General features: G+C 45.9%; 2 protein-coding genes across 10 annotated transcripts in view; one reads left to right on the top strand and one right to left on the bottom strand.

The window, feature by feature from the left end:
- The window catches only part of WIPF3 (WAS/WASL interacting protein family member 3), an 85510-nt gene extending 75003 nt beyond the window's left edge, over nt 1-10507 (top strand). The window contains exons 8-10 of one of the 6 annotated variants that reach the window (XR_806163.4): nt 3591-3667; nt 5690-5766; nt 8876-8964. Coding sequence is in view for 5 of the 6 variants with exons in the window: in XM_010804309.4 (XP_010802611.2) it covers nt 3591-3667; nt 8876-8902 (104 nt within the window). In the remaining variant the exon portion in view is untranslated. Of the gene's footprint in view, nt 1-1042; nt 1801-3590; nt 3668-5689; nt 7858-8875 lie in introns of those variants that run through there. The other 5 variants (XM_010804309.4, XM_002686848.7, XM_010804310.4 and 2 more) reach the window with 5 other exon arrangements.
- A 347-nt stretch (nt 10508-10854) lies between these two features.
- Nucleotides 10855-18226, bottom strand: part of SCRN1 (secernin 1) — a 66177-nt gene continuing 58805 nt past the window's right edge. For 3 of the 4 annotated variants that reach the window (XM_010804301.4, XM_010804300.4, XM_059885657.1), the window contains exons 7-8: nt 17132-17312; nt 10855-14807 (exon numbers count right to left, since the gene is read on the bottom strand). In XM_010804301.4, the coding sequence (XP_010802603.1) occupies nt 14649-14807; nt 17132-17312 (340 nt within the window). In that variant the 3' untranslated portion in view covers nt 10855-14648. The remainder of the gene's footprint in view (nt 14808-17131; nt 17313-18226) is intronic. The other variant, NM_001110803.2, reaches the window with a different exon arrangement.

The following is an 18226-nucleotide window of genomic DNA, read 5'->3' as shown; positions in this document are numbered from 1 at the left end:
CAAATGACAAAAAGTAAAGTTGGAAGCCAGCGTGGCCCTCAGGCTGCTGCTCCTTCCACCCAGGAGTAGACTTGCTTGTTTAAGCCCCACTGTTCAGAGAACTCTTTCATAGTCGGCTGCTCTGTAGCATCCAGCTCCGGACACACAGCCGTGTTAATAACCAGAGAAAGAGAGGCCATCTGGTTCCCAGGAGGTGGCAACAATGGTCACTCAGGCTGTTCTGTGTGCAATAGACACATGTGGTTGGGTAGAAATGGAAAAAGTCTTTCTTACTGCACATTGTGGTACCAAAAGTTTGAAAACCAGTATTTTAGTGAATCTGAAATACTCTCCTATAGGAAAACAGCCCATGTGAAGGACTATTTCCAGCAAAAGGGCTCTGTTTGTTGAATTCTAAGAGATCCTAGTGGCATCGCAAAAGGAAATATTTGAGACGCCACCCCCCAAGGGGATAGCTGAATTAAAAGAATCTTAGGTAACCCTGGCAACTCTCAGCCACCCTTTTCGAGCAACAGTGAAATTTCTTTTACAACATGTAGAGTTTTCTTTTCTGTTTTATGAAGAAATTGGTTATCCTTTAGCTCTGCTATTGTTTCCCATCATATTTATAAAAACCAGTGGGCACTGTTTACCTATGGAGAAGCTTGTTTCGTTGCCCAGTTGTTCTCGCGGAGGGTATTTTGCCTCCCAGAGGACATTTGGCACAGTCTGGAGACATTTTTTTTCTTGACACAAATGGTCTTTGGGGTGTGGAGAATTGCTGTTGGCATCTAGTGAGTAGAGACTAAGAAGGCTGTGAGATCACCTACACCCTACAGGTAGCCCCCCTCCCCAAACAGTTATCCAGCTCCAAATGTCAACAGAGCCAACACACCCCCCAAACAAAGAATTATCCAGCTCCAAATGTCAATAGAGCCAAGTTAAGAAACCTTGGTCTAAAGGAAGGCTCTTCTGTAGCAGACTGGAGTAAGTCTAAGAGCAGTAGTTTCAGGGCCATACTGCTGCATGGAATTAAGTATATCAGTGTCTCTACTTTTCACAGGGGCTTCCCTGGTGGCTCACCGGTAAAGAATCTGCCTGCAATGCAGGAGACAATGGAGACACATGTTCAATCCCTGGGTTGAGAAGATCCCCTGGAGGCCAGCATGACAACCCACTCCAGTATTCTCACTAGGAAAATTCCCATGGACAAAAGAGCCTGGTGGGCTATGGTCCATGGGTTCCCAAAGAGTGGACAAAACTGCAGCAGCTGACCATGCAAATCTGGCTAAAAATCTAGTACTTCCTGTGCCATTTGCCCCCAGAAATCTGTATCCTAGAACAGATGCATTCATTAATTTTTAAAGCATTGTAATGAAAATTACAGGACCCATTGGATTAGTGTTTTGTAAGTTGTAGAGATGCTTCTATGTGGTAGTTCAACTATATCATACAGTAACAGATTCTTAAGATGACTTTTTTTTTAAATTTTATTTTATTTTTAAACTTTACAAATTGTATTAGTTTTGCCAAATATCAAAATGAATCCGCCACAGGTATACATGTGTTCCCCATCCTGAACCCTCCTCCCTCCCCATACCATCCCTCTGGGTCGTCCCAGTGCACTAGCCTCAAGCATCCAGTATTGTGCATTGAACCTGGACTGGCAACTTGTTTCATACATGATATTATACATGTTTCAATGCCATTCTCCCAAATCTTCCCACCCTCTCCCTTAGATGACTTATATGTTCATTTTGTAGAAAACATGAAAAGTGTTTTTAAGAGGTTTTAAAGAGCAATAAATACAAAAGGAATCAATTCAGTATATTATTTACATTTTTTAATGGATTTTTAAATAGTTGAAAGAAAGTGAAAGTCACTCAGCTGTGTCTGACTCTTTGCAACCCCATGGACTGTACAGTCCATGGAATTCTCCAGGCCAGAATTCTGGAGTGGGTAGCATTTCCCTTCTCCAGGAGATCTTCCCAACCCAGGGATTGAACCCAGGCTTCCCACATTGCAGGCAGATTCTTCACCAGCTGAGCCACAAAGGAAGCCTGAGAATACTGGAGTGGGTAGCCTGTCCCTTCTCCAGGGGATCTTCCCGACCTAGGAATCAAACCAGGGTCTCCTGAATTGCAGGCGGATTCTTTACCAACCGAGCTCTCAGGGAAGCCCTTTAAATAGTTGAGGTGTGTTGCTATTTATACAATTTCTAGCCTGCTTTTTTCTCCTACATTTCAAACATCAACCCAAATTATTTGAGTCTTTGTAGACACTCAGATGGCTGCTTGGTGCTCCATCATATGATAACAAACCCTAGATTTCCTGAACACTGCTTTTGAATGCAGATTATCAGTTTTTTTTAACTATCATAAATAATCTGTGATGGATATTTCTGCTTTTCATGTTAGTCAGTTGCACAGCAACATGAGTTGTTTTAAGGGCTTTGGGACATAGATATTTAATTCCTAGACGGTGATGGAAGCAGACAGAAAAGTCTTGTACCAAATGCAGCCGACATTTGGGACGCAGGGACACAGGGAGACTTTAGAAAGAGACAGGGACACCATTTGGATTACCTGGCTCACAGAAAAAGTTCTGGAATTCCTGGGAATGTGGATTTTAAAACTTGGCTAGATCAACCAAACCACATATCTGCCTATATACATACACATCTGTGTATACATGCCAAAAAGTAAAACCAAGCTGGAGGGATAAACACCAAACTTTTAGCAGAGGTGACTCTGGGATAAATAATTGGGATTAGAGAAAAGGGCAGGCAGAGAGGAAGCATTTTAGGGTTTTTCCCCTATTACCTTTTCTATATTCTTCAAATTCTTAATTATGAGAATATATGTTCATATACATATAACTTGTGTAATATTTAAACCTAGCATGTTTTAGAGAATGAGTTGGATCCTCATAGGCAGGGGCTGAGCTGTGTCAGCACATACTTTTTACTCCTTTTTTTAAACAACGCTAGCACGCCGCCTAGAGAAGGCGATGGCACCCCACTCCAGTATGCTTGCCTGGAACATCCCATGGACAGAGGAGCCTGGTAGGCTGCAGTCCATGGGGTCTCGAAGAGTCGGACACGACTGAGCGACTTCACTTTCACTTTTCACTTTCATGCATTGGAGAAGGAAATGGCAACCCACTCCAGCGTTCTTGCCTGGAGAATCCCAGGGACGGGTGAGCCGTAGGCTGCCGTCTATGGGGTCACGCAGAGTCGGACACCACTGAAGCGACTTAGCAGCAGCAGCAGCACATCGCCAGCTCATTTGGGATCAGGACGCACAAGTGAGTCTGTAGCAGGTGGGGTGTTCAGAGCTGAGAGGCTCACCTGCATTTAGATGAGAGCCCTTCATAACTTCTTCTCCTTCCAGCACAGTGGACATGATGACTCTGTAGCCACGGTCTGTGACAGAGAAGCAGTGGGTGGAGATACACGGTCTAGGGCCAGGAGCCCGAGGGGTTCGGGTTGACGGGCTCAAGTTACCCTTGGTTCCTGCGCCTTTGCCCTGAGTGCTGGCGGAGCCAGACTTTGTGAAGCGCACAGCCGGCCCGCGGCCAACAGATGGTGAGATGGCTCCTGTGTCTTTCAGGCCGCACACCTGGTCCCTGGCTCCACGCCGAGGCAGGCGGGCAGAGCTCTGACGACATCAAAGGCAGAAACGCTCAGGTAACAGAGCTCTCTGGTCCCTGAGTGTAAAACCGGGAAACCTCCTCAAGAAGCACACAGTTGTGGAGGTTTGCTTTCCCCTTCATGTTAATAGCTTCATGTTTTACCTGGGGACGAAGCCACATGGGCACCTGTGTTTCCAGCTGGGGTGGACCCAGTGGTGAACCACTCATAATTTCAAAACCTGAAGAGTGAAAGAGGGCTTCTCTGGAATCATTAGAAGCTACTTTGGCACGTGGGACCCCTGGGAATCCCTCTGCAACCATCACCCTGTTCACTGCCATCATCCTTCCCTCGTTACCCGGGTCTGAGAAGCATGAAGAGAAAAACTCTGTAACATGCATAAAACATAACTCAATATTCTCTGTCATCTATAGAGTACCTGGTTTCTTACCACCACCACCCCCCCAGGGTGGGGCCGGGTTTCCACCATCAACATTGTCATTTAACTTGACCAATTTAGCCTCAAAATTCAAGTGCTGGTGGCTAGGGGAAAGCTGGGGGGAGGGGGAAGCAGAGAGCTGCCCGTGTAAGACAGTCTTTGAAGAAACACCCTCATGCTCGCACAAGGCAACCTGAACACAGCGTGTGTTTTCTAACCTGGGCGGAGATGAAGCTTCTCACGGCACAGGACAGGGTCTCATCTTTAAAGGCCCTTTGTTTCTTTGAAAACAGGGATTCTCGTCCCCTCCTGGCCTCCAGTTTCACAGCTATGTGGCAAAAGGGCAGGACCCACAGGTTAGGTTGGAACCTGAAGGAAAGGGATGTGAGAAGGAATGAACTAGGTTCCTGGAAGCTGGGGGAGGTGAAGGTTCCTTGAAGGAGGACAAGCACCCTCCTCCCCTTCTCACCACAGCTGATCCAATTTTGAGAACTGCAGTAAACATTCTCAGATGATTGTAGGTTTAAAACTGGGTGGGTGTATGATTGTAGTTCAGAGAAGGATATATACAGAGAAAAAAAAAGATGGAAGAATATACACAAAGTTGTTAACAGGCATTCACTCTGCCAGCTTATGACTGAATTTGACTTATTAGTGCATTTATGCAATTTCTGAATTTTCTGCAATAAATGCATTACTCCCGTGATCAGAAAAATATGGTAATAATCAAAATAATAGTCCCTACATTACACAACTTTTTATAGTTTAGAGAAGTTACATATGCTATTTCATTGGATCCTTTTTAGCAACTCTGTGATATAAGCTGGAGAGATTTATCTTTAATGCCTTTTTTTCATATGAGAAAACCAAGCTCCGAGGGGTTAAGGAACTCACCTGAGGTCACACATACAGACCTCTGACTCCTTGTCCAGTGCTCCTTCCACTGCGCCTCACTGCTTCTTTCCCTGGCAGGTCAGAATTGCCAGGACAGGAGTCACACTCACCTTCAGACGTTATAAGCATGATGGAACATTCCATACTGTCCAGTCCCTAACCTCATGGCAGGCACACATCTGAATCCCCTGAGCCCACAAAGTCTAGTCAAGGATGGACTGTAGTCTGTCTTGGGCATCCCATAGTCAAGAAGGTCTTTATGTCTAGGTGGAACCATGTTAATTCATTTTTCACTTCAGTGAGGCAAAAAGCAATTGCCCAGAGAAATCACGGGGTTTCAGACATGGTGAACAGAGCCCCAGGGGTGCTCTTCTTTTATGGGCCAGAGCCCACGTGATCCATGCAAGGCTGGGAGCCCTAAACAGGAAATCTGAAAGCCTGGGGCCCTTTCTCTCTTTTTCATTGCCTTGTCTTGAGATCGCCACCAAGGTCTTCACTTTTCTTGAGCTTCCCATCAAGCGGTCTGCTGGTACTTGGTCCCTAAAATGTTTTTTATGACATTCGGTCCCCACCTGAAACAAGCTACACTTTCCTTTTCCACCCACAACCCGCTGGGTGAAGACCAGCACCTTGCATATGATGGAACCATCAGACCCTGGCAGCCTTGCAGGCATGAGGGAAAGCCAGTCCTGGGGATGGTTCATCTACCTCTGACCCCACCTGGTAACACTGTTGTGTTTCCACAGTTAGCGCTTAAGACGCTCCGGTGAGAAGACGGATGAAGCCAATGTCCTGTGAGCCACCTGGAGGTCCATATGGCAGGGTGGGCGTCCCCAGGAGAACGTCAGACCTCACTATTCTCAAGTCGTAATTCAGCTGACACACAGGCTCTTAATGGAGCGTTTATTTATTGTAAATACGTGTTTTGCACAGGCTTTAAATCAGTATTATAGTCAACTATTATTTGAATAATTTAAAACACACACACATTATTTCTCCATTTTTTAAAGTGCACCTTGGCACAGGTGACAGCCTTGTCCCACCGCACAGTGTCCATTCCATGACTGTAAATACGTCTGCAGGCTGGCCCTCCCTAGACTCGGAACTGTTTTTAGACGATCCCTTAGTTTCCCAAAGTCATAGTATCCACAACAGCTTCTTATTGGCATGATTTTTCTAGTCTCATCACACAAACTGCAAAATCAAACCAGGTAATGCCTTATGAATGACGCGGCTCCCCGAGAGTAGCGTGTCCCTCACCCAGATGCTGCCACATGGCCCCTCCTGCTCCCATCCTGCAGTACAAGGATTCTTTTGCTGCCTCATGTAAATATAACGCAGATCAAAGCCAAGAGTGGCCTCAGTCCCTCCAAGGCTGACCACAGGGCCCCTTGTGTAACTGAACAGTCCTGCAGGTAGCCAACGCTCTTACTGTTTACACTGCCCCTCGTGCCCACGTTTCTGCAATGGTCCTTCCTGTCCCGCTGAGCCCCCATCCTGGCAGCCAGGGTGAGGTGAGCTGAAGGAGATTTCAGTATGTTCCCTGCAAATTAGAAACCTACATAAGTCATCATTAATTCTGTCTCAGAAATGTTTTCTTTTTCCTCCCCTGAGTGCAGGGTTTATCATGGAAAGCATGACATGAAAAAGTATAGACTAAAACATATTCTGAAATACCTGCCTCAAATATCATGTCCCCCGCCCACGCTTAGGGAACCTGGATCCACCCATCAGGTAAACCTTAGCACCTTTCTGAGCTGGTCTGAGAGTCCCCCAGTCCCTGTGGTGGCACCCCTCTAGAGAGGAAAAGTATATGAGTTCAGCTAGCCCTGAATATGGATGGGTCAGGACTGGCTGTGACCTGTGGCTGCTCCTCTCATGCCCTTTTTCTGGGGCTGGCAAGGGAATGAAAGTGTGTTTTTGCTTGCTGCCTGACCTCATCCTTGGAGGAAAAGCTGTGACTGAGGAAGGAGAGAAAAATAGAAAAAAGCAGACTGACCCTTCATCTGTGCTCAAAATAGCTGCAGATTAAAGGAAATCCGGGAGAGGTGGAAAGAAAACAGTGAAAAATGTTTCCTCTGAAACAGCCCACTCATACCCTCACATCTTGAGGATGTAATGCCCAGAATACGCCATGCGCAGAAGGCAGACTGTTAGTGGGGTTTTGGCAAACATGTGACCGCATCCACCACCTCCTGTCTGGAATGGAGACTGACCCTGAGATGGTGTCCACCATCATTGTGTACTCTCTCATTCCAAACAGAAGCCACTGAGCAATGTCAAGTTCCCTCCCCTGGGGAATAAATCACGCCAAACTATTAACAGCTAAATCAGTGACAAAGAAGCTCTTGCAGGTCATCAGCTGTGCGTATAGCTGATCTGTCTTATTGGTTCTGCAAGCTTTCCAAAAGGTCAGAACTTTTTTTATATAACACTATCCACTCCACCTCTCTCCCAGTTGTACAAAATAATTACAAGGGTTTTTTAACAATCATGATTAAGAAGGCGCTAGACCAAAGCCGTTCCACCTTCGGAGTAGACTGCCTGCTCCGATGAGGTGTTTACATCCTGATGTTCTGCACCACTGGGATAGAAATTCAAAATAAAACTATTCAAGGTCAGAGGGAAGAAATGTGCAGAAACCAAAAATTGCAATTAGGGAAAAATCTCAGGAATCTGGCATCACATCTCTCCTCCAGACCCAGCACTGAATTCCTGCCCTTTGAACTCTTGCGGCAGGACAAATACTTCACCTCTGGACCACAAACTCAAACAGAGTGCCCCTCCCATCCTCGAGGAATCTCCCCAGCGCTGTGGTCTGTGACTCTCCCAGTGTTTCCCGTGTATTTTATATTTATTGATCTTCCCTCTGCAGATTCATTTCTTTGTATTAATAAACTTTAACAAGTGGGAATGCTTCCAGTTGTTTACTTGTTAAAGCTGATTGACGGTCGCCGGCACCAATCTAAGCCAACCATATTTAAGGATTAGAAGGGCTCAGACAGGATACTGACACAGGACCCAGCACTTGCTGTAACATTCTGGGTTAGAAATGGAGCCTTTCTTTTTGGAGGTAAACTATACCTAAACTAAACTACAGAATGTTTTCCTGATTTTTGTAGCTAATTAAACGAATAGGTGTTTGAGAAAACCAAGCAAGGGAAAAATTCAAATGTATTTTGTAACAAGTAGATAACACTATACTTATTCACTTTTATGAATATCAAACATGCTTACAAATTCTGCTAAATTGTGTTGAAATGGAGCAGCTTTCAACTTGAAGTGCACTTAGCACCACCCCCTCAGCTTAGCAAATGCCTTAAAAAATCTGTGTGGAGCAGTCTCATCGCCATCTCCATTATAGTGTCTCCCGGTGCCCTCTTTGGAACCTGGTACAGGGGACATAAGGTTTGCCTGATAGGTATGTTGGCTTCAGGGAAACATGGATCTGAATCTTGATTCTGCATCTTACAAGTTTAGGAAGTAACAAGTTTAACCAGTCTATGCCTCAGTTTCCTCATCTGTAATATAGGGGCATAAATATGTCCTTAAGTGTATAGTGGTGAAGATGGACTAACATAACACCTGGGCAAGCCTTTAACCCTCAGGTCACAACAGACCCAGGTATCAGTGCACACAGCCACACACACACACAAACATACACACTGCAGGGTACGAGCAGTTTGCTTATTACACATTCAGTCTCACACTCAGCTTTCACTGGCTGTGTCCCAGGCATTCCAATCAGATGTTCACTGAGCTGCTCAGATTCCTAGCTCTGCTGTTGCATAACAAGGAGACAGCAGTAATTATAATTCATAGATGCTCCTGAAATAAATCTCATCTAGAAACTAATTTCAAAGTTAACTGCTACACACTTTGCATCTGAATTAGTTAAGGACCTGACTTGTTTTATCTGCTGTCTTTATTAGCAGAGGCACAGAGAAGCTCTCACATAACCAAAAGGGCCCATCTGAGTGCAGAAGAAAAGCAATGGCCCAAGATAACTGACCAAATGGATGATGAACTTTAAAGCCATTGACTGTGGAGGAAGGGGAAGTGGCCATAGTTCCAGGCAACTGGAAGTTCTGGGTAGAAGAGGTGGTGCCTAGAAGGAGAAGGGGAGCAACTTAATGGGAAGGGCTGTGGACTCCAGAAGCAAGTTCCAGGTTCTCAGACCATGCCCCCGGAGGCCTGGCATCCTTCACGAACCTGTTACGAACTGAACTGCATCCTCCAAAACTTCCCATGCTCAACTCCTAACTCCATACCTCAGAAAGCAACCTTACTTACGAATAGAGTTGTTGCAGATACAAGTTCAGATGAGGTCCTACTGAAGTATGGTGGACCTTTAATCCAATGTGACTAGTATCCTTATAAAAAGGAGAAATTTGGACACAGACATATACACAGTGAGGATGCTGTATGAAGTCAGATTAGGGTGATGCTTCTACAAGTCAAGAAATGCTGAAGATTGCCAGCAAACCACCAGAAGGTAGGGGAGAGGTGTGGACAGGTTCTCCCTCACAACCCTCAGAAGGAACCAACTCTGCCAACACCTTGATCTTGGACTTCTAGCCTCCAGACTGTGAGATAATAAACAGCCACCCAGTTGGTGGTCCTTTATTATGGCAGCCCTAGCAAACTAATACACACTCTGTTACCCTGGAACTTTGCAGGAGTTTATGTTGATGGAAAAAGAGCTGAGAATAAAAATAGAGTCAACAGTTCCTTGTCATATAAATGGGGTCGTCATTTACTCTGACCTTGACATAGGTCATTTGTTGCCACTGACTAAGTCCTGTTTTCAAGAACAAGACATTCAGCTGCATTTCCCTGTCACATGGAGACAGAATTATTGAAGGAACCTGGCATTTCCAGGTCACAAGGGTGGGAAGAGCTGGTTTCTTTCTTAAGTGGCATCCTTTCCTCTAACAGAGCTTCTATGGCTTTAAAATAAAGACACTTGGCATAGATGGCACCAGCCATTCTGATGATTTTTTTTAATTTGGTAAAATACCCATTAACATAAAATTTACCATTTTAGTAATTTTTAAGTGTACAGTTCAGTCGTGTTAAGCAAATTCAGTATGTTGTGTGACCAGTCTCCAGAACTCTTTTATCATCTTGCAAACCTTAAACTCAGTACCCCTTAAACAAAGACTCCCCATTTCCCTTCCCAGCCCTCCAGCACCTGGCAACCACCATTCTACTTTCAGGCTCTATGAGATTGACTACTCTTGGTAATTCATAAAAGTGGAATCAGATAATATTTGACTTTTTTGGAGAGTGACTTATTTCATTTAACATAATGTCCTCAAGGCTCATCTATGTTGTAGCATGTGTCAAGAGTTTCCTTCCTTTATAAGGCTGAATATCCCATTGCTTGGCTATATGTATCATTGATTCATTCATTGATGGATACTTGGCTTGCTTCCACTTTCTGGTTATTATGACTAATGCTAGTATGAATACAGGTGTAAAAAAAATCTCTTTGAGATATTCCACCTTCAACTCTTTTGAGTATATACTCAAAAATAAAATTGTTGGCTTATATGGCTTAATTCTTTTTAATTTTTTGAGAAACCTCCATATTGTTTTCCATATCAGCTGTACCATTTTATATCCCCATCAACAGTGCAGAGGGTTACAATTTCTCCACATCCTTACCGACACTAATTTTCTGTTTTCTTGATAACCATCCTGATGGGTGTGAGGTGGTATGTCACGGTTTTGTGTTTATTTTAAAGAGTGAGTTTATCCACGAAATGGATAAATGAAGAAAACGCTTAACTGATTGGGTTTGCCAAAGATTCCAGGCATAAAATATTTCCCCTTTCATACATTTTCTATGTTGTGGCCAATGCTCGCATTTATTAATGAAACACAAGATAGAAGAGGCCCTGGGACATTAATTTCAGTACTTTTTTATTGTATGTTTGATGTATTTAGAGACAATTCCAAGGGCAAGCACTGGATGGGAAAGTTATCTGGTTTGTAGATATTTGTACAAAAGGCTATTAAGACGACACAGTCAGTTCCCACTGCAGGAAACAGCAAGGTTCTCCTTTTCTATTATTCCCTGCCCCTACAATTTTCCAGCTCGCACATTCAACTCCTCACGACATGACTGCAAACATACACGTATTCATTCCCACCAGAAATCCGCACGGGACATCTTGGGACGTTCGGATTCGATCAGATAAAGCACGTTTGACACAAACCACAGGAGACGAGCTGGGACTTAAGACCACGTGGAATGAAAGGCCACAACCACAGGGAAGCACAGGCAGTGCTGGGCGGGGCGACCTGCCGCCCCGCCCCCATCCGCCCCGGCCCCGCCCCGCCTCGGGAAAGCTCAGCTGAAGACCTTCCCCAGAGATGACTGGACTTCTCCTCAGTGAAGAATGCAGTCGGCGGTTTTTTAACAGATACTCTGGCCCCACCTAGCTTTCCTGCTGGGCTGGGCAGAACTGTGTAACAACTGGACCCGCTTGGGATAATAGCAGGGCGCAAAGGAGTTTGCCTCATTGATAATTATTTTTTACACCTAATAATCCATCCCAAAGTGAAGGAACTTCACTGCTAATATCTAATAGGCACACACTTGCTCTGTTAGCTTATAAGAATGACTCTTTCTAAAAATAACGCTGTCTTATGTTACTGGGCACTAAAGAATCAACGTAATTTCAAATATGCCCTTATTCTACTTAAAATTCCAGACCATCTCCAAGGATGAAGGAGTAGTACTTCTGCTTTGCTAATTTACTTTTACTGGAGCTTCTGCTCCTCCTTAGTTAGAGTGGTAAATCCCATCTACTAGCCAAGACTAACTAGCTTATGTTTGGTTATGGGGTGTGAGAACAGGGGAGAGAGTCTGTCCTTCAAGGCCACGTCTTCTTTCTGCACAAGGTGTGTAATGGATACACAAATGGTATTTTAGGAAGCTATTTACACACTGACCTTTAAACATTAATTTTCATAGTTCACCTTGCATATATTCGTTTTCCCTTTAGAAAATCAATCCCTGGTCAAGAAATTATCCACGTAATGATAAGCATTTTTCAAAAACAGAGTCTGTTAGGAGCATTTAAAAACAAACATCTCCCTCAGCAAGTGTCCTCAAAATCCAACTGCATATTTCAAACTGTTACTGTCACTAGAAGTGAACATCCACATCAGCAGATTCTTTGCTCTCTTCTTGTCTTTCCCCACGCATCCCAACGCACAAAGAATCTGTCTACTGCTATTCAAGCTTTAACTGTACACCTCTGTACAAGTCTGGATGTACAACATCCCAGCCTCTAACTTCCGCCAGGAAAGGGCTGACCCGCCCTCTAGTGGTAAGACATTGGCATCACAATTGTGATAATAGCATTAACCCACACAACTCTTCGTTATAGTTGGCCTTTTTCTGGGTTACTGGACTAAGGTCAATGTCCTTAACAGAAGTGGTCATTGTTTCCCACTGCACAATGGCTGGGTAGTGGCAGAAGGTTGGCTGGGTTATCCGTGACCTTTGCTTGGCCCATAATAATGAAAGCTGGGCCTCTGGGTAATTTATTCTCACTAGACTTCTTTTGCTCAAACCCCTAATCACCTTGGGTACCTCAGACATGCCAGGTCTGATGAAATGTTTCTATGACAGGGGAAGGAGAGACCACGTGGTAGAATTTTATAGTGGCTTTTTGCATCATCTTGTTTTAAATAACCACTCCGCAGGTGGGCTTGGGAGGGGATGAGGTGCCTGTGTCATCCTCAAGCCTTGCCCTTCTCCACTCAACAGCTGTAGACAGACGCTCTCAGAATGGACATGCCACCTAAGAGGAGACCCTAAGCTCTCACTGAAAGCCCAGGCCAAACCCAGACAAAATTCAGCAACCACAAGCTGCTGTGAACGATCGCTGTTAGTTTTTTCAGCTCAAATATTGCTCCCATGTCTCATCACTCACAGTGATTTTACATACAGAATTTTCAAAACTTCTGGGCAAAAAACTCACAGTGCTCTTATGCCTACACCCTTAGAGGGGAGCTAGTAGAAAAAAAGGTTTGTTCCAGTAACACCTGTGACCCTCAGTGTCTACATCTGTGTCTGGGGCCCAATTCCTCTACAGCTCTTGTGGCATATGATACATTGCAGCTGGAAAACGAGCCTAACTGGAAGTCACTTCCAAGACTCCTGATACTCATAGTATTTCCATTTGCAAATACCTATCACCAGTGAAGGTGATTAGGCCCAGATGGTACAGGTCAGGCTGGAGAAATGAAGCCGCAGCCCTCCCACCCATCACTATATTAACATGTACACCTCTCCTCCTCATCTCTGCCTCTGTCCATGTCAACAGTGGTTGAGAGTTTCAATAGCTGGAGGTAAGACCCCTGCCACCACCACCACCTGCCCACTTCAGCTACTAGCCTGAAAGTGGCTACTGGGCCATGTGGGGCGTGAAGAATAAAGGGAAAGATCAGGGCAAGCAGGTGCTTTCTCCACAGCTTTGTGGGCTGTAACAGGGTTGGACAGGAAGGGCGGGGGTGGGACTGTCCCCTGGAGCGAAATGCTTCTCCATCCATCTGTCGCCTTCCTGCCCTCCGTCTTCCCTGTGCTGAGCCCATCTGGTCTTCTTCACACGCTCTCCTGAGCTCTGCTGGTAAGTTAGATCCTTCATGCGCCCACAACACGGGAAACAAATCAGTTTAATTAAAGTCTCTGCTGAGATAATGGGGTGGCTGCTCCTATTCCAGCTACTTTAACTGGAATCTAAACAGCCAAAAGTTTCTCCTTTTCCTTTCTTCATTAGCTGAGAAATTTGCAGCTTTGTGGGGTGGAACTCTGCCACAGGGCCATTTAATTAATTCTAAGCTAGATGGCAGTAACTAGGCCCAGAATCATTTCAAGACACAAGCGCATCTACGCGGCAGGTGAGTGGCAGGGACAGCCCCTTGCCTTGTAGGAGAGCCACTCCCTGATCACGAGTGTTACCTGTGCAGCCACCCCTGAATCCCTAGGGGGATGGGGGGGGCGGGGTGGGAAGGTTCCAGCTCACACAGAAGGTGGAAGCCATCTGTGTGGATCCACCACACACAAGCGCAGTGCACAGGTTCTTTCGGATCAAGAGAATCTAGGTGGAGCTGTGCATGGAGCCAGCAGAGCCCCCTTCATCCCTTCCCACTTGTTTTGCATCTCAGAAGACACAGCTGGGGGCATTCTGCGTTACTGGCCAGCGCTCAGTGTCTCAGTGGAAGCCTCCCTCGGGCACACACACACAAGAGCTCAGGGCCAGACAAACGCCTTTTGTCAACCTGAAAGAAACCGCTACTGAAAGAGTAAGACTTCAAGAGATTTTGCCTTTCCCGCTAACTCGGCGCCATGGAGCCTGTCCTTCACGGCTTTGATGGACTCTAGTCCTCCCAAGAAAAGGCTAATGTGTCCATTGTCACTGAAATACAATAATAGCAGCTTAAACTCCACAATCAGTCATACGATCAGACAACAGGCAAGGGGATACACATTACACTGCAGAAGGAGGGGATCTACGCTGCAGAAGAAGGGGGCGGCGTTGTGAGGTTCAAGGCAGAACACAAGGGGACTGTGACTTTGACGCATCTGAACTTTCTCATTTTACTCGGACAGGAGAGTGGTTTGTTTTGCTGGTAATTTAGTAAGGTGGGAAATTTTAAATAAGAAGGGGAAAGGGAACGCTTACTTCACTTAAAGAACTTAATCTCCGTGTCCACACAGTCATAGAAGAGATCCCCCACTTCGGTGGGGTCCAGGGGGTCACTGCTGGTCAGGATTTCCTCCATGGCTTCCAGGCCTTGCTTCTCTAGTTCCAGCATCGTCTTCCTCAGCTTCTGACCTTGCTCCTGAGAAGGACAAAAAGAGTCGAGGCCACTGGAGTGGATGCTGAAAGCCCCCTGAGGGCCCTCCCCCACTCCATTCAGTGGGCTTCCTGCGGGACTGCCATGGGGTGCTTCTAAAGTCACGATGTGGTGATGTCACTGCTCCGCCCGGAATACTTACAAAGAGTTCCCACTGCACTCAGGATGCAATCCAGACTCCCGAGTGACAGTGGGAAAGGCCCTCTACAGCCCACAAGGCTCCTGCTTGTCTCACGTCCTGCCTTGCCTCCTGCATCTCCTTTCTGGGCAGCCAGACTGAATTAGCTGCCTTCCTCCAACCCATGATACTCCTTCTTGCCACTGCACAGGCCACCCTGCTCCCTACCAACACTTGGTCGGCTCGTGCCCACCTTCAGAATGCCCTTCCTCTGGGCTCCCCCATCCAATGCCTTTCCTTCTGCCATGGCTGTTCTCTTCCTGTCTCGTGATGGTCTGTCTACTTGCCTGTGTCTCCTGTTAGACCACAATCACCCAGGGAGTAAGAACTAGGTTGATCTCTATGTTCCTCCGTGGGACAGAGGAGGCACTCTCAACAATGCCTTTTGAATGAATAAATGGATCCGTGAGTGGCATGTCTATCCCCAATTTACTGTTTCTTCTGAAGGGGTGACATCTCTTCTTCCAAGTGAGAGTCACTCATTCACTGTGGATGACAGTGAGAAGTTTTCGTTTGTCCAGTTACTCCCAGAACAGAGAAACAGATGTCACCATTCATCCACCATCTCCCAGTGCTGCCTTAACTCAAACCAATGGTCATTTCCAAATTTCAAAGTCCACCCAGCCTCATCTATCTCATCTCTTGGAAATTTTGTGTAGGATGCCTCAGAACACACGGGCCTTCCTACCCCTGCCTTCATTTGCCAAATAACCAGAAAACTGTGCATCAGGGAGTGACATTTTCCCCCTATTCGGGTTTACTGTCATCCACCTAAAACATGCACCATCAGCAATCAGGGCAGGCAGCCCTGGCGGAGCTAGTGCAGTGTAGTGGCAGCATTCTGGTTCCAGGGACACATCTGGCAGGTAGCACAAATATCAAATAACTGTGCGACTTCTACATGTCAGGATGGTCATTTCTGGGGCACAGAAGAGCAAGGTCGAGAAACAGTGAGACTACCCTTCTCAGAGATGCTTTCTGAACTCCCTTGGATTTACTGTTGATGTTGTCCTTCTTTATATCCTTCTTAGAAAGCCCACTGTACCAGATGTAAGAGAATAAGCTTACCCAGTCCATGCAAAATGTGTGCACCAATTCCCTATAAGAGGTCCCTCTTTTCAAGACAAAATGGAACTTTACAAGTTGTTAATAAATGCCTGGGAAGTAGATGAGTATCTAACAATTATGTTCCTTCCGTGTCAGCAAAACAGAAGCCTGGGGGGACTTCCCTGGTGGTCCAGTGGTTGAGAATCCGCCTCCCAGTGCAGGGGACGCAGGTTCAATCCCTCGTCAGGGAACTAAGATCCCACATGTCATGGGGCAACTAAGCCCAATTGCCACAACTACTGAGCCTGCACTCCAGAGCCCACATTCCACAACTAGAGAGAACTGTGCAGTGAAGACCAGCCAAAATTGCTTAAAAACATATAGGCTTGGATTTTACTTGAAAGCCTTTCACTAACGGCTGCTATGGGCATATGTTGAATATTTCTCTTGTTTGAACCAATGTAACTTTATAAACCAAAGTTTTGGGTGGAGGAGGGAAGGTTGCACTTTGAAGAAGAACTATTTTACAACTGACAATGTAAAAACTTTTTATGTGAAAAAAATATACAAAACTTAAAATTTACCATTTTAACCATTTTTAAGCATACAGTTCAGTGGCATAAATACATTCACAGTTATGCAACCATCACCACCAACCATCTCCAGGGATTTTTTTGAAGAATCACTTAAAAAAAAAAAAAAAAAAAAACTATGATTCTGTCTTTAAAGTGCTGCCATAATACAACTTTTTACCTCCAAAAGTACACAAAGAATTTCTGACCACAGAAAACCAGTTCTCCCAACTAGTACTGCACATTTCTGTTATTCCCAGGTAGACAGTAAGTAAAAGAGGGATATTCTTAGGCCACTGCATTTTGAACAACATCAAAAGTGGAGGCTTGCTTTCTCTGGGTTTCAAGAGGCTGGCTGGAACAATTACCACCAGCATTCTAGCGAGGGCCTCGGGAGCCTGGGTTTCTGGAAGCAGACTAGCTGGAGAGGAGGAAAATGATGAGCTTGTTATCCGTTTTCCGGTCTCCTTCCTGGTGACCTCACCCGCGCCCAGGCCCCCACTTAGGCTCACCTCGTCACTCTCCAGGACAGCACGGGCCCATTCGTGTGCCTTGTACAGCTCGTGCCGGCGGTCTGGCTTCTCCTGGAACCGAGGCTCCTTTTTGGCAGGGTCGTCGTCCCCAAAACAGGGAGACTGTGCTTTGGGGACGAGTTTTACATCATCGACAAAGATGAAAGGCTTGAATATGGACCTGGAGAGAAAGGAGAGAGCTTCAGCCAAACCAGGTTCAGGGCCTGAGGAGGGCAGACACTCCTGGTTCAGCTCACAGCGGGTGGCAGGCAGGCACCTCCCGAGAGAGAGCACCAACTGCATATTTTAGTGACTATTTTAATAAAACTAGCTGCCGATTATAAGTTGCAAAGTGTTCTATTTACAGCGAGGAGACATCGACACAGACTGGCTTTGTTCTGGGAAGGCCGTTTGAGAGCTGCTTTCAGTTCCATGAACACACACGGTGCTTTGCGGAAGGGTGCAATGGGCCACCGATGTGAGTTAGTCTTTCACCACCATGGTTCACGGAACGAGGCCCCCTGGAAAGGCAGGGTCTGAGACCTCATCTTTTTTTTTTTTAGGTTCTACCTTATTTGAAAATGTTTGGAATATCTCTGACAGACTCAAGGAGGGCACAGATGAAGACAGATGACCAAAACAGAACCCCAGGGGCCCCAGAGAGGGCACGCCATAGAAAACAGAAGTCTGGTTGTGTGAGAGGGCAGCCGAGGGCATAGTAGGCGGCTGAAGCAAGAGCTCTTTGATTCAGCTCTTTTGGCACAAGGGGTATAACTTTGGGGACATGACTCTGTATGCGAGTGCCCATGTGTGTGTGCACATGTATGCGTGTGTATACCTGTGCATACCTAGGCACAAGCAACACACCCCTCCAGATGTGCACACACCCCGAAACAGCTGGGTGGGGGTCTGTGGCAACCACAGCTGCCTAAAACAGCAGGGAGAGAGCTTTACTGTCCCAGCTCTGCACCCAGAAAGAACACAGCTTGATCAAAGCAGTGTTCTGGGGGAGCACAGGCACCTCTGGGCCCCAAGGGTGGCCTGTGTTCCATCACACCACAGGGGCACCTGCAAAAGCAATCAGAAATAATGAGA

Source organism: Bos taurus, chromosome 4 (genome assembly GCF_002263795.3).
Source record: "Bos taurus isolate L1 Dominette 01449 registration number 42190680 breed Hereford chromosome 4, ARS-UCD2.0, whole genome shotgun sequence".
Taxonomy (NCBI): domain Eukaryota; kingdom Metazoa; phylum Chordata; class Mammalia; order Artiodactyla; family Bovidae; genus Bos; species Bos taurus.
The sequence above is the reverse complement of the archived record's forward strand: the minus strand, read 5'-3'. Positions and strand labels throughout refer to the sequence as shown.